This window comes from Solea solea, chromosome 3 (genome assembly GCF_958295425.1).
Source record: "Solea solea chromosome 3, fSolSol10.1, whole genome shotgun sequence".
Taxonomy (NCBI): domain Eukaryota; kingdom Metazoa; phylum Chordata; class Actinopteri; order Pleuronectiformes; family Soleidae; genus Solea; species Solea solea.
In genome coordinates this window covers 5,913,659-5,937,339 of record NC_081136.1, presented here as the reverse complement: position 1 = coordinate 5,937,339, position 23,681 = coordinate 5,913,659, and the positions used below count along the sequence as shown (strand labels likewise).

The window sequence follows — 23,681 nt, the reverse complement described above, 5'->3', positions numbered from 1 at the left end:
TCGCAAGCTGAGAAGTGGAAAAACTGGATATACAGCCTTACAGCTGTTTGCCCCAGAAAAGTTGCAGGATATGGTTTCTGAGTTGCGGTGATAAATACAGGGCAGAATTGTGTTTTTGCAGAATGTTATGATGTGACACTGAAGTTTGGAATATGGAACGTGATTTCTTCATTTTATTCTCTGAGGCATTTGAGTGAAATGTACTGTTTTTAACATGTTTTTCCTTGAGAACTTAACAGTCCCCATAGTACAGCGCAGTACCTGTTTGTGAGGTGTGAGAGAACGAAGGAGGATGGAGAGAAGGATCAGAAGGAGATGTGGATTGAGTAGGGACAGGGAGAACTTCAGGTGGGGCGAAGGTAGAGAGAGCCTTCATCTCAAAGCCCTCAGCTGGACAGGAGTCACTGTGGAAGCTATGGGGCCTACGAGGAGCTTAAGTGGGCACGAAACCATAGCAGAGGGGGACACAGAACAAGGCAGAAAGAGAAGGGAAAAAAGGGGAGAAAACAAATAAAAAGACAGAAACACAAATGGCAGACAGAAGCCACAGAAAATAAGTGAATGTGATCTAAACTAATCAAAGCTAGTTTGAAATAATCTGCCAACATAATCTCATCCAACAGAGACAGGACAGCACACGGGATGAGGACTATCTGTGCAGCGATACCTGATCCGACACCGGGCTGGAAGATTTTTGGAAGTGCAGGGGGGTGAGCACGTGTAAAGGCCGGTAATGAGTAGGCGTAGGGGGAGGGCCGAGTCTGCTGGTTAGTGCTTGGTGGTCGAGTGTGGGTTCGCAATAAAGAGGATGGAACAGTGGGATGTGTGGTTTCAGGCAGAGGAGGAAGAGGATGAAATGGGGCCGAGATGGTGGAGGAAATGCCGGAAGACGTTTTCCAAGCCATCTCTGAGTGACAGAAATGACATGAGACGAACGGGGACAAGTGAAACTCAAATGAGTGGTTACGTTAGTGCTCAGAACAATACAAAGTACACACAGAAAAAAACCCCCATCATATTACATAATGTTGAATATGGAAAACTGTCAGCGACACCGGACCAGATCAGAGAGGAGGGAGAGTAAACCAGGAAAGAGAAAAAAGATACCTGTGGGGCCTGATTCAACTGCAGGCCTCCAAGCCAGGTCGTGCACTCGTGTGGTGGAAAGAGCAGAAGCTGTTACACAAAGAAAAAGGGGAACAGAGCAATTAAAAGAAAGGGGAAGTGACTTAAATGGGAAAGATAAAAATGAAAGAGGAAGCAAAAGCTTCTAAAAAATGTAAAATAAAGAAAAAGAGAAGGGACTTTCGTCTTTTCTTGACACTGACAATAACCTCACCTAGATTATAGATACTTTATTTACACTTTTTAGTCTTCAAACTGGAGAATATTGCAGAGAGAATCTGCAAGAATCTGCCTACGATACATATTGCGATACAGAAGTGACATATTGCGATATTTTCAGGAGACTATGAATAAAATAATATGAGAATTGATTTCATGAAAACTCAAAATAAAAAAGACGTCTCTCAAGAGTCTCACTGGGAGTCAAATGGCTGACAGCCTACTGCTAACTAGTGGTTGGAGGCTTAATTACAACACAAAACCACTGTAGACATTCAAATAGTCAATACTGTACAGTATCACGCCATTAAACATCGCCATATTATAGTGTACGGATGTTTTCTTAATGATAGGCATGTAAAAACCGCCGTTTAGGGATTATTTCATCTCCCACTGTGTGCTTTGTGTTACCGGCAAAATGAGCAGGTCCATGGCTGGCTCTTCGCTCTTCCCCTGCTTCATCATCACTGTCGTTAAAATCCTCCAAGTTGCCGATGTCGCTCTGCTTCATACTCATCAGACTGGCCAGACTCTGCATGTCCTCATCCCTGAAGGCAGAAAAAAAACAAAAAAAACATGTGTCATGTCTGTGTTTGAGAGAACTTTATACTTTAGATGATCCGCTGCTCAGTTGAGGACTTACGTGGCCTTCCCCTCTTTGAGAAAGACACAGGACAAGCTGAGTTTCAGTGTGGCGTCCACCACTTTCACAGACTGCGGTTTCAGCTTCAGTATGACGTCGTACTGCCCCGGCGTGGCACTGGCGTACTTCTTCATGTTGATGTCACCTGACGCCAGCACCTTCCTACGGCCTTTCGTCTCCTGACAGGTGAAGCAAATGTATGATTTTAAAGTTTAAAAGTCATCAAACCACAGCTAAGGAGACGGGGTCAGACTCACGTTTTCTATGACAAATGTCCATTCTTTGTCCTCAAACTCCTCTGCGGTGGGTTCCTGTTGAAGAACAAGATTGATTCCTTAGCCATGACATTCTTAATCCAGATAAATTACTGAGTAATTTCCCCAATTAGGAATAAAATAAAGTGTAAGGGTTGGGCGATTGGACAGTAGACTTTATTTCAGCAATCCAAAATTGGACAGGGGTATTTTTTTTAACTTCCAATCCAATTTTCCTCATAGTCCTAACTCCAATTAAACATACTAGGTCAGTAATTCCTACCTTGAAGAGTGTGACAGTGATGTCCAAACTCTCTGGAACCTGCCAGAGCACCAGGCCTCTGTAAGGATTCTTAATCCCTGGTTGCCAACTGTGGAGCTGAAAGAAGACACGAGACAAGAAGCTGAAGATTCAATCTCAGAAATGTGGCCTAACTTGCCCATGGGCCGTCTTTTCTGTCTCTGTGCAGTTTTAATACAACCCCAAACGGAAGTGGATCCTCTTGAACCACTCAACTGTCTTCTTTAGCCTTTTCTACTCTTAGAAACATGTCTATTTCAAGTGTTTCTAAATGAGCCTTAACGTAACGTAATGCCTCCTTTGCTTTATTACCTTTGTGCTGTGACGTCTGCTCCTCCTGATCCACACCACTCTCAGTTTGTCTGGTTGCCTGAAATCACAGCAGAAACATTTTGATGACGCAACAGTTGATTTTATCCGTTCCACTGCAAGTGCATCATTATAGAATAACTTCAGTTCCACTGCACGAACATGTTCTGGCCTGTGACTTCATGGGGGAACAACAATAACACCATAGCCCTCAGAGATTATTTACCCTCTTTACTTCAGTCTCTCTTTAAATCAATTGTTTAAATCAGGGATCAGCAAGTAAATGTGGTCTAGGGCCAATTTTTTTGTAAGCAATTGAATATTTAGGCCAAAATATCTTCATGTGATATTCAAGTGCCTTAAAACATCTTCAGTCAGAAACATAAACCCACGTTTGCTACCGTAAGCTAACAATAATGTGGATGTTGTCTTATTTATTTTCACTTTACTACTTTATTGTGCATTATTAACACATGCAAGTAGTTATTTTACGGACATTTACTCCCCAAACCTAAAAACAGCAGTGTTTTTATTTTTCAAACCAGACATTAAGTTTAGGTTAACCGTCCATTCCAACAACAGAATCTTATTTGAATAAGTTCATATTTTTTCCGAATAAAAGCTCTGAACTTGATATGAAATTCTAATTTTTAAATAATTTAAGATAAGTGAGGAAGAGGAGGTCAATGAGAGAGAAAATTGTGTAAAAGTCCTTATCCGACTTTGCTTTGCACTATTTACATCACTGTATAGTTTGAGAACCACTGGATTAAATGATCCAATTTTTGCACTTCTAGGCTGTATATTCTGAATCTAATATTAATAATTCATTTTATAGTTTTAAGTCAGAACTTTTCCCCTTAAGTTCAAGTGGAATTAAAACATCTGAAATTGTGAAAAGACACTGACGTGAACATTTTTATCGCGATAACCTTTGTGGGAATTAATGAGAACGTTTGTGGGAGACAGACGTGTGAGAAGATAGTGAGGGACAGAGAACAGAAATAGCCGACTGCGACTCTGATCTTTCTTTACACGGGCTTAATAGCAAGTCCTACACCTGCTGCACTATTTATCACAGACAAGTTTTAAATGTTGTTGCAACAGACTGACCTACAAACATGTTTTCAGCCCCCGAGGTCTGTGGACTTTTCCTAGCACAGCGCCGCAAGACAGAATCCACCTTATACACGTGACATTGAAGATCTGTAAAGTGTTTTGTTTTCACCAGTTTGAGGTGAAATGAGCTTCAGTTGTGTTTGCAGCATGTTGTTTTTGTTCCCCACTCTCTGATACTCCTCTGTGATATGTGACTTTTCCTAATCAGTTTGGGGAGACTGTGCGTCCAGCTGATCCACATTTTGCACATTCTTGTCATTGCTTGTTGAAAACGCAAGTGAACTGTTTGTGATGTCACCCACAGGTTACCAGTGAGTGCGTGTGCTTGCTAAATTTCAAGTGCCCAACAGACACATGCTTCTTTTTGACGTCCAGTTGTAACGTTAAAGACGATTCACTGGCAAAATCTACCTAAAGTTTGTTTGTATAAGTGTAAAATCACTTAAAAAAGCAGGTGTAGTTGTACTTTAGGCGAGAGCCATGCTTTATAGAGCGACACCAACTTATGCTGCCATGTTTCTATGGCAGCCTGAATGGACAAACCAGCCAGAACACATGTTTCATGTATAAGAGCGTAAGTAAGCGTAATTACCAAGCAAATAAGGAAGAATAACATAATTACTAGTAATTTAAAAGCCACCACAGTTCCCTGACATGCTTGGAGAAGCTGCAATATACTGTACATTCTCACCATCAGGATGCATTAACACCAGCCCCTCTTAATCGAACCCTGGTTCGTTTGCTCAGAGAGTCCTTCAAGTGAACCAAATACAGGAAGCGGACTACAGAGCAGGGCATTGTGTTGCTGCGTATATGTGTAGTATGATCACATAAAACGAAATAAAAAAAAACCAAGACTGATGCAACTCCATGCTTTGCTCTTATATGGTGGAAACAGAAGTTGCACTGCATTAACCAATAGATAAGAAGAGTTTTCTTGTTCATTGTTTGTCTTGTCTTCTCTTTCAGTAATTCTTGATGCAGCGCCGCCTCAGGCAAGGAGGGGAAGGTTGGGTTCGTTTCACTGAAGTGCAAAAGTGTGACAGCAAACTCGAACCAGCAGAACTTTGCAACCCCCAATCGCACCGAGTCTAGGGGACTATTAGGTGTGAAAATGACCTTATTCATTTTTGTGTGCTCAGTCGAGGAAACCAGAGAAAACCCACATACACATGGGAAGAACACGCAAACTCCACACAGAAAGGCCCGAACCAGGTTGCGAACTGGCAACGTTATTGCTGCGAGGCAACATTCATTGTGTGGCCCGTTACTGAATCAATATGGACGCAAATTTTGTGATGTTAGTCTTGAGACATTAGTGTCATCCAGTCAACCATCAGGTGCAGTGCGAAATAAAGCCAATGGGTGGCAGGAGGGTTAAATTGACAGGATACAGTGCATATCTCAAACACATAAATGTAAATTCTGTGTATGAAAAAATAATTATGTGTAGCAATATGTATTATAGGTACTGGAGCATTGACAAGTTACTATTCAAAAATATTAACTACTTTATATTTTGCAAGGATGTGAACTGAATTTGCTAATGGCACTGTATCAAATTGGGATTTTGATTAGGAAATAATTAACTGTTAAGTCCAACTCATGTCACTATTACGATATTTGTCCCATCATTTAAGAGTTCCCCTTTGCACATGGACTGTTGTACAGAACAAGATACACGTCCATTTGTACAGCATGTACACACTATGATAGGAACAGGAACGAGCTGAAACCGGTCACTGTGTATAATACGTCTTGAAAAGTGTATAAACAGAGTGACGGGAGAGTTGGGCCACTAAACAAGCCAGGGCTGGAAGATTGAAAACACATGCTCACTGCTGCCGCGTGAGTAATGATAATGGAATTAAAGGAACTGCAGCATGCCAAGACTAAAGCCGACAGGAACAGCACACACACACACAGACACGCACGCACACACACACACACACACACACACCAGCACAGAGTGGCATGAGTGGGCATTTCAGGTACTAACCTTTACCATGACCTGACCTCAACCCCTGCTGACTACCACAACCCACTTACAGTTGTGATGAAATTGACACACCTTAAGTGATGACTGCAGCCATTTACACACAACCTCATGATCATAATGTAAATCTCAATTAATGGATTAGTTGTTTGGTGCATAAAATGTCAGAAAATGTGTTTTCTAATCCTCAAAATGGCTGCTTCTGTTTTGTCTGCAAACAGACAGTATAAGGATGTCGAAACAAAGCTTTTGGCCCATTTCTAGTGATCGACTTTTCCCTGCAGACCCTCAAACGCTGTCTAAATCTGATCTCTTTTAGTGGCTGCAGAACACGGCAGAACAAACACAACGCCATTTTGGCAGGAAGATGGTGGATAGCTGACGTTGTGCCTCGGATGACAAAAACAAAGACCCCAAGAGATGGTGATGCTGGATCGCTACCATAAAGTGAGCTCTAAAGAAGACAGAGCAATGGGAATCCACAGATATGTAAGAGTTCTCTGGAGTAGGACAAGAGAAAGTTTTATGAGAAGGTTGAAGCTGTCCGAATCCTGCAGGTCAGGAAATAATGTCTGCTCCAGCTGTTGCCATACTCCTGAAAACCTCTTAGGGGCAGATATTGAATATAGTTTGTCAGGTTCTGCGATACAACATTGATGTCTGTGTTTTTTACAGTACGCAGTGAACTCTGGCAACAGATACTGCTCATTTTTGCGTTTCATTTTTCCTGCCAACATGGTGGTGAAAACCAACCGGAGTCAAACTTTAGGCAAACTCACGTACATTTTGCAATACTGTATGTTTAATAAAAATGACCATCATAAGAAGCTGAACATTCGTTTTTCTTTCTCTTTAAACATACATTCAAACTGATGAACTAAAAATAGGTGGCGATTAATGTTAATTGTTAATTATTGGCTGATAAATGAATTGCCACAGGCCTGCGTAAAAGCTCCTTCATAATAAGAGTGGGTTGTATTATAGCCTTTAACACTAAAATAAAAAAGAGGACTTCTTTATTCTGAATAAAGACTATTATTATGCACTTCATGACTCCTATTATTCATGGTTACACTGAGGGTTAGCATATGTCTGGACACGCGCGTTAGTCAAAGGCTGTGCTGGGATTTCAGCTGTATCTGCTTGCAAAATAGTTAGGCAGAGGCCTGTTCATGTGAGTCAGTCACTCGGCAACTGGTGTGTGTGTGTGTGTGTGTTTACAGGGTTGGACCTGATGTTACAGTTTATTGCTATTTAGCTTTAGTTAAGACGGCTTCCAGTTCCAGTTAAGCCCACAATGCGTACATTTGAATTTGATTTAAGTTAGCAAGCTTTCAATTCTTGCTGGTTGTGTTCAGTTTTGGGGATGGAAATCACAGGGTACCTCACGATACGATACGCAATACATGATATCAATAATATCATGATGCGACAATTCTGTGATAATCAATATATTGCAAGATATATCGATATCTGTCTAACTGAACACACTTACCATTTCTTAATAAACAGCATTGGCAGATTATTATTTATTAATTGGACAATTATTACAAATTACACATTTTTGTACTCAGAAACTTGATAAATGTTACTTTTTTCAATATAAAAAATTTATGTTTTTTTGATTACCTGACCTGATGACAACCTGAAAAACCCTGCATGAATTATCGGACAATCAGTTGCCCCGATTTCTGAAAATCAGCATCAACCACAGAAAAACCTATCTTTAATTTGAATATGACGAACCAAATCAAATTTCAATAATACAATGTTTTATTTTATAACATCTTAAAAGTAAGTTTACTGCTTTTTATCTAAGTGGTAAACCTCGCACTCCCCTGCACCAAATTCCATAGAGAAAAAAAGCAATTTTACGCAAGCATGAGTTGTCAATACACTGCTGCCTCCATATATTCATAGAAATATGTTGTTTTGTGACTTTGCTGTTTGAAATCCTTCATTTGGATTTATGTAAGGGACACAAATGATTAAAAAAAAAACGTAGCAGCAGTAGACCAGCAGCTCTTGTGTCACTGTAAGTTAAAAATGCTGATTTTCTCTATGGACTTTGGTGCAGGAGAAAAAAAAAACAACTATCCCTTTCAGTTTGTTTTGTTTTTAAACCCATCAATGGTGACGAGTCAGAAATGTCTTTGGACAGTTGGGTGGTGCAGGGCGAGGTGGGGGAAACCTATGACCTCATTCCTCACTCAACCCTGGCTGCTGGTGCTGATGTCACAATGACGACCACATCCTCCTCCTCCTGTCTGCACCTGACTGACAGCCACTGTCCTTCCCCAGATTATCACACACTACCACACAGCATGGTCACAAGTAAACAGGATGCCTCACTACATCCTTACAACCACTTCATATACTAATCCATTACAAACAAACAGCAGACGCAGAAGTAATGAGGTGTACTGTAGATAACAACCAGGAACCAACAACAACCAGGAACACTGTGTTATGAGAGTAAATTAAAGGTTGGTAGATTAAACCAATGCCCAACCAAACCAATAACTGTTTAGGAGAGTAGACACACGTCTGCTCCACCTGCACCCTTGTGTGTGTGTTGTTGTCGTCCTGTCCTGTCAACTCAGCAGCATCAAGCAGCCCCCACAGGAGTGAAAGCGAAAGACGAGCTATATATGGAGTTATTTTACTGGTATTTATTTTGGATTTTTTTTTTTTTTTTACAAACTGACATGTGTGACTGAAGATAAGATTGGCCCAGGAAAAAGCTGTACAGGAGTAACAAAACCTGCATAAATAGACAAATGAACAGCATTTTTATATAAGAAGTATCAGTATCAGTATTAGTACCGGCAATATTGGCCAAGTCGGTTTTACTGTATCGCATTTGCATAATAAACAGGAAGCACTGACATCATTCAATTTACTATCATTTAACTTTTTTAAAAACAGTGCAGGGCGTTTGCATCAGCGGTTCTCTTCACTTAATACTGTAATAATAACAATAATAATGATAATAATAATACTATACAAATAGTAAGTGTGTATTGTACGCTATAATCATCCCCATGAGGCCATTTTGTTGTTATTACGTAAATGACTACGCCAAAAAACAAAACAAAAAAAGTAACGTGTTTATATTTCATAGTTTAGCATCAGTGTAGGCTGCTTCACTCTACGGTTATACATACATTTAAACCCGGAAATAACACGAGAATGTGTTAATTAAGTCAATAAAATGTGAGAGAAATTGCGGCGACTTACCATTTATTTGTGCTCTCAATGACGAGCTCCTTAAAAGAGGCAGCAAACTGGAACTTCGCCGCCTTCTTTCCGACCCGCTGGAGCCGCTTCCACACTGAAGTCATGACGGACGGTTGTGTGTGTCCACTCCCGGCGGAGGCAGAGACTCCAGCTGCCCTGCTGACAGCTCCTCTCCAGCGGCGTGCTTGAGTGTGAGTGAGCCGGTGTAGTCCCGCCGCTCTTCGGCTCTTCTCCTCCCGATCCTCCACTGACAGCTCGACTAAAACAAACACACGCCTCACACAGAGCTGAGTCAAGCTAATCGGAAGTCAACACAACAGCCCTGACTGGGACTTTCAAAATAAAACTCAGTGAACGTAGACATTTTTTCTATTACTACATTTTAAAACAGACAAATATCAAGCCACTTTTCTATAAATGTTATTTTTCAGTGTAGAGGCGTATTGAATTCACCTGGAAACATATACAATCTTGTTGATCTGATAATCTGATCTGCTTTAGATATATTTTCCCAAACAAATATGCTCTGTTTTTCAAAATAGTTTTTCCAACAAAAGATTATGACTTTTTAAATGTTATGTCCCTAAAATAGTAAATACATAAAAAACAAAACAAAAACAAAACTCAGTTTTTCTGCAATTTCATCTCTTTTTATCTTATTTGTTTCCAAAAACAAGAACTGGTCTGTTTTTTTCAAATGAATTAACAGATTTTTTCTTAAAAAAAATAAATGTCAGCGTTTTTTCTGAATAAATTACATCATTTTTTTACATGTGTTTTTCTAAGTTATTGAGATACTTTAAAACAGAAGGAGTTTTCATTCCCTTCCCATGAGCTTGATTTTTTCCGGATTTACTTCCAGTTTTACTTTGTTTTGCTGTGTAGAGTCCAGACAAAGTGATGTGATGTTTTCTCCTGGTTAGCCTCAGACTCTTGCAGATGACTGACTCATCGGTAGATGCAGATCTGCACAGACACTGCTGCAAACAGAACAGAAGCCAGGCTGTGATTTAGTGAGTTATGAATATTATGGAGGAGCAAGCAGAGAACAGAGATGACCTGTGAGGAGGCAGTGAGGGAAACTTTCCCTGTCATGTGTCTCCTCCAGCTCAGCTCGAGGGACTTTTACCAGTTCAGCCCTGAGTCTAATTATAATCTGTCACTGACACATGGAGCAGCTGGTAACATAATGTTGCCTCCTAACACACACACACACACACACAATGATAAACATTGATTTGTACATCTCACTATATCATTATTGTGTTTCCAAAACACATAAAGTGTATGTTTCTAATAAATCCAGACAGAGACTAAAGCCCGTGGGAGCTGTTTATACAACATGTTTTTACTAGTAGCTATATCTGTCGTCCATACATATGTACGTGTGTGTGTGTATTTGTAACGTAAAGTATTTTCTGTCGAGCACCTTTTTCTGTCAGAGCCTCTCAGGATTAGAGCAGCCACTAACTACCACTCTTTCTGCACAGTATTAAGTGTGGCTGGATGAGTTACTGACACATAGTCAGTGCTGACACAGTGCTGGTTGCAGAAAAAACAGATGTAAGCCACTTAATAAAAGGAGATCCTAGTAAAATATAAAGTTTGTGTCACTTTGTAAAATGCTCCATCGCCTGCACCAAAGTCCACTGAGAAAAATCATTGCTTTACATCACGACACACACGATCGAGTTGTTGATCCACTCCTGCCTCCGTCAGTAACTTCAAATGTGTCATTTTGTAACTCCTGTTTATGAAATTCTTTATTCGGATCAATCTCGGCGACACAATCGTACCTAAAAAGGCAGTTCCTGTGTCCCTGCATGCTAAAAACACATATTTTCTCTATGGGCTTTGGTATAAGGAGAATAAGCGGTTTAGAGAGGGACACAAAAAAGAAAAAGCTGCCTGACAGTGAGATAAATCAGTCAATTATGTACTGAAGATATTGTAGACTTAATCAGGTGTAGATTATATTACAGCAAGCCCTTTTTTAAATGTTTAAAATCTGTTTTTGCAGCAATGTTTTCAGGCAGCATCCTTTTCTGAAACTCTACATGGGGGCTTTTATGCAAGGACTCAAATGTCCATAAAGATCAAATTTCCAGAACTTCACCAGACCCAATTTTGCGGACATACTCCTGTTTATGACTATAAAATGGCTTTCATTTGTGCTTCAGACAGGACATCTGTTAATAAAGGCAGCTGATAACTGAGGACTGCTTGAATTTGGAGTAAAAATGAGTGCAGATCCTGTAAATCTTTTCTTACAAACCATCCTGAGAACCGGGTCAATCTCTGAATGCTCTCTTATCTTACTCAAAGCATCATGGGAGGACTGTTTACATCGGACTCAGTAGCCATGCCTCCTCAGAAATGGGACTTTTGTTTTGGACTTGCGTACAGAAGCCGTCTCGCTCCGCTGCTTTTCTCAGTCCACACGCTGATATTGTCAGAGAGTTGAATGATCATTCTTTCCCTGCATGCACAGCTGCACTGGTATAGGATACAGCTACGCGGCATGAATGTCAACCAACATGACACTCCCTGCAGGCAAACAATAGAAGCATGAATAATGATCTTTTCTTTTTAAACAACAACAGGAATACTTGTTCCCTCGCTGCCTCAGAGACTCGGGAGAGAACAGAGAATTAAACAGAGTCTAAGTGGGCTTTTAAATCTTTTGAAATGTGGCACTGATTTAGTATATGGGGTGCCATTTGTAAAGTTGCTCATGCTGAATGTAACAGCAACATTCTGCCACATTTAACTCCAGGAAATTACAGAATAAATGGTTTAAAACATTTTAAATGTTTATTTTAGTCACTTTTAACAGATTTACAGCAACATTTGCTGACTTCAAAAACATAACCCAAATCAAAATGATACAAAAAATTAGCTCTATGTCATATTCACTTCAATAATGTCATGGCCACCCTCACCTCATGTCCACAGCTCAAAATTGGCATAAATATTGCTACTCCAGCACAGGCAACAACTTCCTACACTGCAAGGAAACCAAGAAAATTAAAAGCAGGATCAAAACTGCAGATGTTTTAACATCCTGACTGAAGTTTGAACAAAGCTTAATGTCAGGTCTCTGGCTGTGTAAAAGTTCCATATCCTTACTTTCTTGCAGAACAGAACACACCTTTGAATTCATGTATGACATGGAAACGTTGTAGCGTACGCACACATTAAATACAATTGGGCCCAGAATAGCCTTTGGAACATCACATGACATTAAACTAGAGGAACAAAACATCAGATATAACCACAGTTTAGTACTGTTTAGTTTGCTGGGTAGAAGCTCCAACTCTGACCTCCACATCCTTACTTCCCTCCTACTTCTCTTCCTCCTTCTGAAATTGTCTTGGCCTTTATTTATGTAAAATTATACTTAAGAACTGTTAAAGAGATATACTGAAACTGCTAGTCACAAGGAGCTGATCATAACACAACACACTTTTAAAAACATATGATGGAGCCAAGTTATGGAGTAGCATATACACCCACACATTTAATGCAACCGGGCCCAATATTGAGCCTTGTGGGACACCACATGACATTACTATTATGGTGGTTTACTAGTTGAACCAAATTAGTTCTATCACCTTTACCATGTAAACTGCACTGAAATAAGCCACACCTGTAAAGGCCACACTTGTAGCCTTTACAGGCTACAGGAAGTAGCCTGTAAAGAGGGCCGTGTATTTTGGCCAGAATGTACCCTCATTGACCATCACAATACCCTGGACTCTAAAACAGGATGCACACCAACTAGTGGGTGGCCCTCAGGCAGGAAGTGAGAAGTTAAATTTGCCACCATGACAAACCCCCAGGCACTTCACCACTTTGAAAGCTCAGTGTGACTACAATCTGTCCATTTTTCAAAGTAAGAGCTGTCACTGAACCACGGGGATCAGGAAATGCAATTCCCAGAATAGCTCTCCAGATAAACATCACCTCACCACGGCATTTTGGCAAAACACTAATCTCAAAAAAACAAAAACACTGTTACTACCAGATGTGGCGACTCCCCTCAGTTCTTCCTTCATTCTTGCTTTATTTTTGCCCGCCCAGATGCAGCTGATTCCCAGCGAGCACTGCTGATAGACAGTGACGGGGGACGTTCAGTCCATTAAAGGAAACACACCAGGGAACAGCCTGGGAGCCGGACGCATCACTTAGCAACAGATGGATACTGGGACAGTGTGCAAGTATGTGGGTCAGTACATCTGGTCAAATGAGTAGTGTCAATACATGTTTCCCAGATGATATTAAAAATCGGAAACAACTTTTTGAAGATGGCAAACCATCATGACCTAATTGATTATATGCACTATATGTCTCTTCATAGTTTTCAATAATCCATCCCGACTATTTCTGGTAAGCTGTCAGTCAACAAAGCAGTCATCAATGACCAAAGAATCTTCCAGGATGGAGAGAGAGTCGACAAATTCTTCCCGGTTTGCTGGTTGAGGTCAACTAGGAAGAAAGAACATATTCAATAGCCACCAGGGGGCGACTCTGCTGATGGTAAAACACGTCTGTTTGAATGGAAGTCTGTGGGAAAAATGAGCCTCTGATTCTGACTTGACATTTTTCTAAGGATTTAATGGTCTTTAATGGTTAATGGTTAGTGGTAATGGTCACTAGTTTTAGCTCTTCATCAATATAACATGATGTCAGTTTTGTAGATTATGTTCCCTTTTAGAAGAAAATAGACAACAAATTACAGCACATATAAGTGGACACAGCATTTTAAGTTTCCGCCTAATTCTTCCTCCTTCTTAGATTGTCTCAGCCTTTGTGTTGTCTAACTCAAACTGAGAACAGAAAACACTCACAAATCATGTGTGATATGGAAACGTTGTAGCAGTCAAGCACATTAAATACAACTGGGCCTAGAATTCAGCCTTGTGGAACACCACATGACAATGGAATCTCAAGGCTTTAAAATTGAAATTCAGATTCTTATGGGTGACATCACGACCGGTTGCCACTTGGTCCTGACCCAGCCTGGTAATGTCTGGTCTATGGGATAGGACGAAAGTGTGTAACTGTGCATGTGTGACTCATTTGTAAACACCTGATATAAATTGTGCGTATGGAGGAACATGCACTGAAGATTAACCACTGGGAAGTAACCAGATCTCTGCTGGTATCATCTGTGACCTTTGTAAATATAGCCTGGCTTAGCCAAACACCTGTGGGCTGTCGATCACAGACAGAGAGGCACAGAGAGGCAGCTAGCGAGCACATACGCAACAATATTAAGAAGGTCACAGAACATCATGCTGTCCCTGCAACCATGACACAACAGTCTCTATTAAAGTCACACATATGACCTTCGTATACAACCCACAATGAGATATGCTAAGAGTACATACTGTTATATACTTTAAAGTTATACTGATTTAAAACAGGAACAGATTATTTTAATTTAAGGCTCTGCTCAGACGTGTATTAACATCAAACCTCGTTGCAAACAGTACAAATGTTCACACCTGGCATTAAAATGCGCCTCGAATGCTTCTCATGTGACCACATGACATCAGATCTGGCTTCCTTGCCCTTTATTTAAATACACACTACCGTCACATTTTTAATAAGTCTGACTGTACAGGTGTGTCTGATGACAGTGTGTCTGTGTGTGTCTGTGTGTGGCAGCAACAGAGAGAAAGAGAGAATAGAGACAGGAGGAGCTAACGTGAATCACAGCTCTACTTGCGTGGCTACTACCCCCGATCAGATGATGTCAGCTGAGGAGGCGCTTGCTAATCCACCCTGAGGACAGACAACACTCATGCAACTCAAGCGCGTGGCCAAATGAGTCAACAAATGTGGTTTCTGCGATCAGATCTGAGGACGCGGGATGGATTGGGAGCGATCGCTCAGATTCAATCCCTAAAGGTCCCCTTAAGGTCCGTCGACCGGTCCAGTGAAAATAAGGTGGTTCACTTCCATTAAATCAACTAATGCTGATCACGTGACCTGGCTGATCTGGTAAAGCAAAGCTATGAGTCATTGTTTTACACTCAGACTCAGAGGAAAGGGTGAGGACAACAGTTGGCCCTGGTATTTGACCCCTTTATGAGGAGGCTCGAGTGTCTGACCGGCCGTCACAAGGCAGCCATGACCATCAGTCATCTCTGTGACTCTCATTCTGTGCCGCAGCACTGAGCGGTCAAGCACTGACTGGACACGGGAGACAATGAAAGACCGCAACAGTGACTGACCAACACAAACAAGTCAATTCAACACAGTATTCTAAAGTCCTGCTTCTACATTGTGGTTTCTAAAAACAAAACAAACACTGTACCAGTTTCATTGCTTAAGGATGGGAAACTGAGAATTTCTGTTCAGCAGAAGTTTTCATATCTCAGTATTTTATGTCCTGAGCCTGTCTCATTTTTAGTCACAGCAAACATACACAAATTATTGGTCAGAATTTGAATATAATACCCATATTTATGTTTGTACAAGTACATAATGACTTCAAAGCCAAAATAAGCCTTTTATATTTAAAGCAAGGTTCTTGCTACCCTCTCATACTGCTATTTTAATACAGTGGCTTTGATGATCATAATTTTCTCACATTTCTAATATCTTGTTTACTTCTTTAATCAAAGATATTAATTTTACTGTCAGGTATCTGCATAAAGTAACCAGAACATATTAACATTTAAGCAAATACCATGATAATTATATTGATTAAAGTTGAAATTCATTTGTCCACAATGTACACAGGCCTTGAACAAACAGTGGGTGTTTCGGTAAGAAATACTCCACACCCTTCTTATCAGTACAGAGCACATACCGTGAAATACAGCCATTCAGCCTTCACTTTGGCATTTACACACAATGTTATCAGTTTTATAATAATAACTGATGGATTTAGATGGTTTAATGTGTCAGCTAGTTACTTCTGACTCCGTGGTCAGTCTTATTATACAGCACATGCTGCCTGCTCATGAAGGCACAGTGAGGTCAGGAGATGGCTGCCACTCGTTTCATTTTTGCATTGTCGATTAAAAAACGTATTTTATACTATATTTCTAAACCTTTATGAGTAATAAAAAGAGTAATATGAAGCCCACACAACCATCCGGCGCCGTGGCTTAGTTGGTTAAAGCGCCTGTCTAGTAAACAGGAGATCCTGGGTTCAAATCCCAGCGGTGCCTTTTCGCGGATGCTGAATTACATGTTAGCCATGTTTCATTACTTTCAACTTTTCATTTTCAAAATCAGCAGCAAGCAACCGTCACTCACCAATCCGGGTACTGTCCACCCACACAGTTTTCTCAGAATCTGATTGATTGGCTCTTTTGCCCCACTGGTTAGGAACGTTGTAACTGTGTTAGGACCTTGTTAGGACCTGTTAGGACCTTGTTAGGATCTGTTAGGACTTTGTTAGGATCTGTTAGGACTTTGTTAGGACCTGTTAGGACTTTGTTAGGACCTTGTTAGGATCTGTTAGGACTTTGTTAGGACCTGTTAGGACTTTGTTAGGACCTTGTTAGGATCTGTTAGGACCTTGTTAGGATCTGTTAGGACTTTGTTAGGACCGGCTTAGCAGTCCATTTACTGGCACAAGAAAAGGTTTCTCGGGCTTGCCTCAGACTGTAAGGGGTGTAAAAATGGTGTAATGTCACCTTAATGGTAATTAAAACAATGTTACTTTGTGTTCCCCTCAGTTAAGTTTAATCTTATTTTGCCAATATGAAAGGCAAACAGATATCAGTAGTCACGTCAAGTAACCGCGTAAATATGTAATTGCATTCATGTGCGCCACTGTGTGGCGAAATGTGGAACTCATTCAATAAAATATCAATAAAATAAAGAATTGTACATAAAGCTTATAAAGCTAGATAAAGATGACTGTTATTAAAGTAGGTGTTCCAGTAATTTGAAAAAGTGAAAACATTCGACGAGGATGGGATTCGAACCCACGCGTGCAGAGCACAATGGATTAGCAGTCCATCGCCTTAACCACTCGGCCACCTCGTCCTGTGAAACATACACATTATAAACATTCTTCTTGTAGTAACATAACATGACAAATAGCATATATGACAAAAAATAAATATCGTGATATGCACCCCATTGTTTTCAATCCTTTCAGCCCAAACTAACCGCCTAACATTGCTCCCGGAATAATATTCACGGGCACCTTTACGAGGCGATGCCCTTTCGATCTCGCGGGGTTAACTATCCTATATTTTAAACAAATTCAGCCTAAACTAGCCGCCAAGCACCCCTCCAGAAAGCAATTACACCTCTACTTCAGACATTACGGTTTACAGCACATCGACATGCGCCGCTGTCGCAGCAGCAGCAGAGCAGAGTGGTAAAACAACTGTGTTGTTTTCACGAACATCACTCACACCCTGCTTGTCTTTCGTGCTTTTTAATCCCACCCCCCCGTTACGACAGCTGTGTGAGAATCTGCGGTAGCGTCGCAACAAAATGCGGCGTCATCGTGTCGTTGTGTTAGCAGCCTAGCAGCTAGCATTGTGGTAGTGATGTAGGTGGAGAGAGCGGCGTGCTCTGGTGTTTTGGTTCAGACCACAGCTTAACGGACTGGAATGCATCTCTCGAAGAAGTGCTCCGTGTTTAAAGTGGTGCTCAGTGCTCTGCTAATAGTGGCGCTCCTGCAGCTCATCTACCTCTCCTTCCTATCCAGGTTTCACGGTAAGCAGCAGCGGTACCGCTACTCCGAGCTCTTTGGCGGCTCCGGAGCCAAGAAGAATGCGTACCCGGATAAAAACACGCGCAAGGAGCGCCTCAGGTACTCGCTGTCCTCTGGTGGCATCTTTGATAACAGTGGTCAGTACCGTGTGTACAAGAACTTGATCAAAAGTGATTTCACCACGAACCTGAAACCTGAAGCAGCAGCAGAGTCCAGCAAGACCAATGTCCTGGCTTTAGCCTCACACACCACTATCAACAACCTGCACCACCTAGAGTCTCTTCTGGAGAGGTGGCAGAACCCACTCTCTGTTGCCATATTCGCTCATGGGGAAGATGTCAAGTTTGCCACAGCTCTGGCGTATGCTCTCAGCTTCTTCTGCCCTCAGATCCAAGCCCTGGTGGACTTCCACTTGGTGTGCCTCTCTGGAGAGATGGCCAGCTTCCCTGAGCAGGACCGCGAGCATTTTGTGGGGTTAGAGGACTGCGCTTCAGTCTTCTCCAGACTGGAGACCTACAAGGACAAACACAAGAACTATGCCATCAGTGGAAACGTCTCTTACCCTAACAACCTCCTCCGTAATGTTGCCCGAGGAGGCACCTCTTCCTCCTTTGTCCTGGTCATTGACATCGACATGATGCCAAACGCTGACCTGTACCAGCAATTCCAAGCTATGACCTTGAGCCGAGAGTCAGCGAGCGATGAGGTCTTTGTGTTACCCGCTTTTGAGATCCGCCATTCCAGGAAGATGCCCACCACCAAGCCAGAGCTGGTTCAGCTTTACCAGGTAGGCGAGGTCCGGCCATTTTATGAAGAGCTGTGTCCTCGCTGTCAGGCTCCCACAAACTACTCACAGTGGGTCAACAGCCGTATTCGAGGAACAAGCAACCTGGAAGTCGCCTACACACTCACCTGGGTGGACCCCTGGGAGCCTTTCTACATTGGGCCCCGCACTGTACCCCTCTACGATGAGACCTTCAAGCAATATGGCTTCAATCGCATCAGCCAGGTCTGTACTATTTATATCTATTAGGATTTATTGTTTTTAAGCGTATAATCGATATATGAAGCATTGGAATAAGACCATGTGTTTTAGGCAAAGGCCTTGCTTCACGGAGGATGATCTTGTAGCCATATTTCTACAGTAGGGTTAGGTTTATGAAGTGGAAGCTAACTATGCAAACCAAGTAAAAACGACATCCATTTTGATACACAAAGGCCACTGTAGTTCTCACTGTGCAGTTTCAAAAGTAGATCTTTAAATCTTTAAAATGTATATAGGTTTTCCATTTCCACAGACCTTCAAACTCAAATAATGGTCGTGAATGTTAGCTAGTTCTAATTTAGTCCATTTAATAAGCACATTACGCTGTATTTTATACATGAAAACACTGTAGCAACATGGCTACAAACATCAACATTTGTTACCCAGCACAAAGGCCATCTTTAATATAAATTAAGATGCTCTTGTACATTTTAGCCTTTCATACCTCTCCTCCTAGTTTCCCGTCATTCCCTCTTGCTACCCCCTTACTTTACTTTCTCCTTGTTCCCTCTCATCATTTCCCACTTCCTGTCAAGTCTTTTCACACTTTTTCCTTCCTTCTCCCTCCAGGCCTGTGAGCTCCACGTGGCAGGATACAGGTTCTCGGTACTGAGCTCAGCCTTCTTGGTGCACCGGGGCTTCAAGATCCAAGGGGAGTTCCATGCCAGGAAAGACGAGGAGAACAAACGCAACCGTGTTCTGTTTCGCAGCTTCAAAGAGGGCCTGAAAACCAAATACCCATCCTCCACAAGAAGATGCTGAAGACAAAAACAAATGAGGACTCCGTATCCTGCCAGAATCAGTCTCTAAAGATCACAGCAGAAATGATGGACATGTTCCTTTTCTTGTTTTAACCAGATTCATTTTCCTGCCAGGCTCTCCCTGCCCCCAAAACATCCTTGATTTTCTATGATCTCGAGTGATGATGGCACAGCAGGTGCTAAAGCTGAGCCAAATCTTGAACTCATTTCAAATACTTCTGAAAATGAGCAGAAGGGAAACGTTCTCCAGGGGTTTCTGACCACATCCTACTAATTGTAGCTGAAAGGGAAAAAAAAAAAACCTGTGAGATTATGGTTTTGTTATTTTCTTTTTAAAATCCAGGCAATATTTGAGAAGTGTTTCCTCTATGTGACTTACATTTCAGAACCTGGAACTGTGGGCCTCATAAGATCCTTATTTCACTCTATGAAACATGAAGATTCTATTTCCCCCCAAAAATGTATTCAAGTTTTTTTTATTTTTCTTGCAGTTCAGCAGAAACTGCTTCAAAAATCAAGTCTACCAAAGACAGGATCGTCATTTAATTACCATACGCAAGTAATTTGATAAACCATCAAGAAATAATCCACTTATTTCTTACCCTTTTGAAAGAAAGAAAAAAATCTGGTTTATGATTTATTACAACTTTTTGTTTTATCTAATACTGATATAAAAGTATTTTACAAATGTACATTTTATCATTTCAGTGGAAAAACAAGCAGTGGTTCAATAGCAAATCAAATATCGGCATTTTCAGGCAGGAAAAAATATCCAGAACAAATGGGTCCAGACATTTTCCAGAGTCCGATGTTAATTTTACGAGAAACTGGCAAGGGAAAATGCCCAAGATATTTTGTGGGGCATTTTTACGTTCAGCCCTTTCTGCACAATTTCAAACAAAAGGGTTTGAAATCAGTTTGAGACTTTGGTTTGGGTGTGACATGCTCCTGCCACCAGATGGCAGCAGAACACTTGAGTGTGGTGAGTGCTTGATCTGCTGTTCATACTAACAAAATGCAGTATTTTAAGCCTGAAGTGAGTGTGAGACCACAGGGACTGACACGCCATCCATGCACTTTTCGGTTTCTTACAGTGAGGTGAACTCGCTCGGTGGTAGCTGTTGGCACATTTAAGATGTTTTCAGCCAGTGTGAGCGCCTCAAACTTCTGTGAGGTGGTTTAATCACACATTACAAGGACAGAATAAAGCACTGAGCAAATGTAAATATAATACACTAGCTGTCTTTATGCCAACACTGTGAAAAACTACTGAATTATTACACTGAGGATGTGATGGCTGTAGTTCAACTCTTTAATTATACAGAGCAGTGATTCCCAAACACTGGGTCGGGACCCACAGATGATTGTTTTTGGGTCAAATTTGCCAAATTTCCCCAACATTTTAATTGACATTTATGTGTATTTGTTTTAAATAATATGCATATAATTAAGTTGCAATGAATTTACCCAAACATCTCTTGGAAATGATTTGCTTGCTAATTTAGAATGACAGGAGGTATTACAGATAAAGGTGTATAGTAGTCGCTACATTACTTTAACAAAGTATAGAAATAGTGAGGAAACATCTATCACAGATACTGTATAGACAGATAAACACTACATGTACACAACAAAAAATCACATCCTGTGTTGTAAAAAAGGAAATTATTTCAATACCACTAAGGTACAACTGTTAACCTGTAACCCACGACTACTTAAAACAGTATTTAACAACCACTTTGACAAAAGTTTAATAAGATAATGTTACTTTTAAGACTTAAATCGTTATTTAGTTGTTTTTCTTGCTTTGCTTGTCGTGCTTATGATATTTATTGTGACGTTTTCCTTTAACCAACACCCCCCGAGCAGGAACACGTGTAGCATGCAGTTGTGACTGTGCAGCACAATTACATAATGGTACACAACATTAAAGATTTGTTTGTTTTAGAATATCAGTTACATAATTTTTTCCCCCTGTATTTCTTGAATTTCTTCAATTTGAACAAATAACTGTGATAATGTGAAGTGGTGCTTTGTTTCTCCCTACTTGAAAAATGCAGTTTTTGTATTTATTTGTGTTTACAAGATATAATGCCTGATTTGTTTTTGTTGGAATTTATATTAAAACTTTTATTAAGCCTGTACCTGTCTTTTACTTGGATTTTAAACATTATTATACATGGTGCAGTGTTTGGACAACACCCACAGTCACCACGAAATGCACATATCCATTCAGTTAACTTCACCACAGGGATTTGTCATGACAAGTATGTCAACGGTGTCTCTAGAAGTATCACTTAAATAAGACATAAAGAAGCCAAAAAAACTAAAACAAGAGACATGTTTCCAAGAAGCACATTAAACCATTTTCTTTTTAATCTGAATGAGACTTTAGGTCCTAGTTTGTGCATTTTCAAAATTCAAGGTCACTCGCAGTCGTAAAAATACGACAAGACAAGATATCAGTGTGAGTATCGTTCACTGAGCGCTTGACACGGCTGACATGAACCTGTGGTGTAACATGGCTTAAGATGGGGGGATTTAGAGGCATCGTGGCTCCAGCAGCATGTGATGGCTGATTACAGGCCGAGTCAGACCGCCATCCAATTAAAAGCTCCTATTTAGTAATTAAGATCGGAATTAATGTGGACTTAAAGGGCCAACGCAAGTGTCTTTTAGTCTCAGGCTGACACAGTTGACATTTAACTATCCAGTGTCTGTTGTTTAAACGGCAAATGTTGAGCCATGTTATGGAGATATGTGGAAATTGTGGGGGGGAGGTTTTGACCCAAAACCTGATCTTAAATCAGAGTCACAGCATTATTTTAATTATATTAGTATTGTTGTTATTTTCTAAGTACTAAGATGGTAATTAGGGCTCAAACTTTGGGTAAAGTTGCAATTTTTTTGACAAGATTCTGAATGTTATTTGATTTTTTTTTTTTCAATTAAATGTCAATTGTTATGTAAAGATTCCTCTATAAAATGCGAAACAGACTGCTCTAGAAAGATGGCAGCAGAAGATGGTGGCCTTTTTAAAGCAGGACTCCTGCCTAAAGTACATGTACAGTAACAGACTTAATCCAAGGCTACGAAAACTAAATCTCTTGTTTTTTTTAAAAAAATTCAAAAGTGATTTTACAGTTATACAAACATACTTATGGCTAGTATGTGCAAAGGAAAAACATTCACGTATAAGAAGCTGAAAACTTCAGACAGCTTGTCAATTATCATAATGGTGGACAATTATTTCAGTCATTGATAAATCCTTACAAGCCCAGTTTGATCTGGATTAAATTAACACAATATCAACCATTCCAAAAAAAACAAAAAAACAACTGTTTGTGTCGCGCGTCAGTCGCTTGAACCTTGATGATCGGTGATGTGGCATCTGTTGGAGAAGAAGTGGAGCATGTGAAATGTTCTGCACTTGACAATGGTCTACAGCACTTCTGTGGCGTTTTGTGACTAAGCCTGCATTACCAGGACTCAACAGTGATCTGAACCAGGCAAACAAGAGCGAATGGCACACAACTGCACACTTCAGCCTTTAGATCGGCTTTAACCGTTTACATCAAGTCATGTGTCATGAGAAAAATATGGGAACTTTTGCTTTCACGCCAACCTCTTCAACAATTTGCTCTCACTATAGCTTTTAAAGTATATTTTATTGAATTGTAATTATACTTTGTCTACAATAGGGGAGAAAATGAGCTTTTTCGTTGTTTGTATAATTTGGAGGCATTTTGGATCATTTCCAGGGTAATTCCATCAAATGTTGGGAGATATCTTCTACCAGCATACGGTCAATAACCTCTAACTCAAATTGAAGACTTTTAAAGACCTGTTTAATACCACTTGGAATGAAATTCAATGCCAAATGCACTACCATAACAGTTCAAAGGAAATAATTGAGGGATCAGTGTGGATAGAACATATTATTTACCAAGTTATCTAACATGAAAGACAAATAT

At 40.5% G+C, this 23,681-nt stretch overlaps 2 protein-coding genes and 2 non-coding genes across 4 annotated transcripts in view; 2 read left to right on the top strand and 2 right to left on the bottom strand.

Annotated features, from left to right (window-relative positions):
- Positions 1-23,681, bottom strand: part of ehbp1l1a (EH domain binding protein 1-like 1a) — a 58,447-nt gene that overhangs the window by 22,622 nt on the left and 12,144 nt on the right. The window contains exons 2-10 of the mRNA XM_058623799.1: positions 9,207-10,186; positions 2,855-2,912; positions 2,525-2,620; positions 2,245-2,298; positions 1,988-2,166; positions 1,756-1,892; positions 1,108-1,176; positions 668-907; positions 262-432 (exon numbers count right to left, since the gene is read on the bottom strand). Coding sequence (XP_058479782.1) covers positions 262-432; positions 668-907; positions 1,108-1,176; positions 1,756-1,892; positions 1,988-2,166; positions 2,245-2,298; positions 2,525-2,620; positions 2,855-2,912; positions 9,207-9,310 — 1,108 coding nt within the window. The 5' untranslated portion in view covers positions 9,311-10,186. The remainder of the gene's footprint in view (positions 1-261; positions 433-667; positions 908-1,107; positions 1,177-1,755; positions 1,893-1,987; positions 2,167-2,244; positions 2,299-2,524; positions 2,621-2,854; positions 2,913-9,206; positions 10,187-23,681) is intronic.
- trnat-agu (transfer RNA threonine (anticodon AGU)) lies at positions 16,320-16,393 on the top strand. Its single transcript has one exon. It is a non-coding gene; the product is annotated as a tRNA-Thr (tRNA).
- Positions 17,138-17,219, bottom strand: trnas-gcu (transfer RNA serine (anticodon GCU)). The gene has a single exon. It is a non-coding gene; the product is annotated as a tRNA-Ser (tRNA).
- b4gat1 (beta-1,4-glucuronyltransferase 1) lies at positions 17,533-21,843 on the top strand. The gene is made up of 2 exons (XM_058623795.1): positions 17,533-18,910; positions 19,517-21,843. Exons 1-2 carry the CDS (start codon positions 17,798-17,800, stop codon positions 19,706-19,708), a joined length of 1,305 nt encoding a protein of 434 aa, XP_058479778.1. The 5' UTR covers positions 17,533-17,797; the 3' UTR covers positions 19,709-21,843.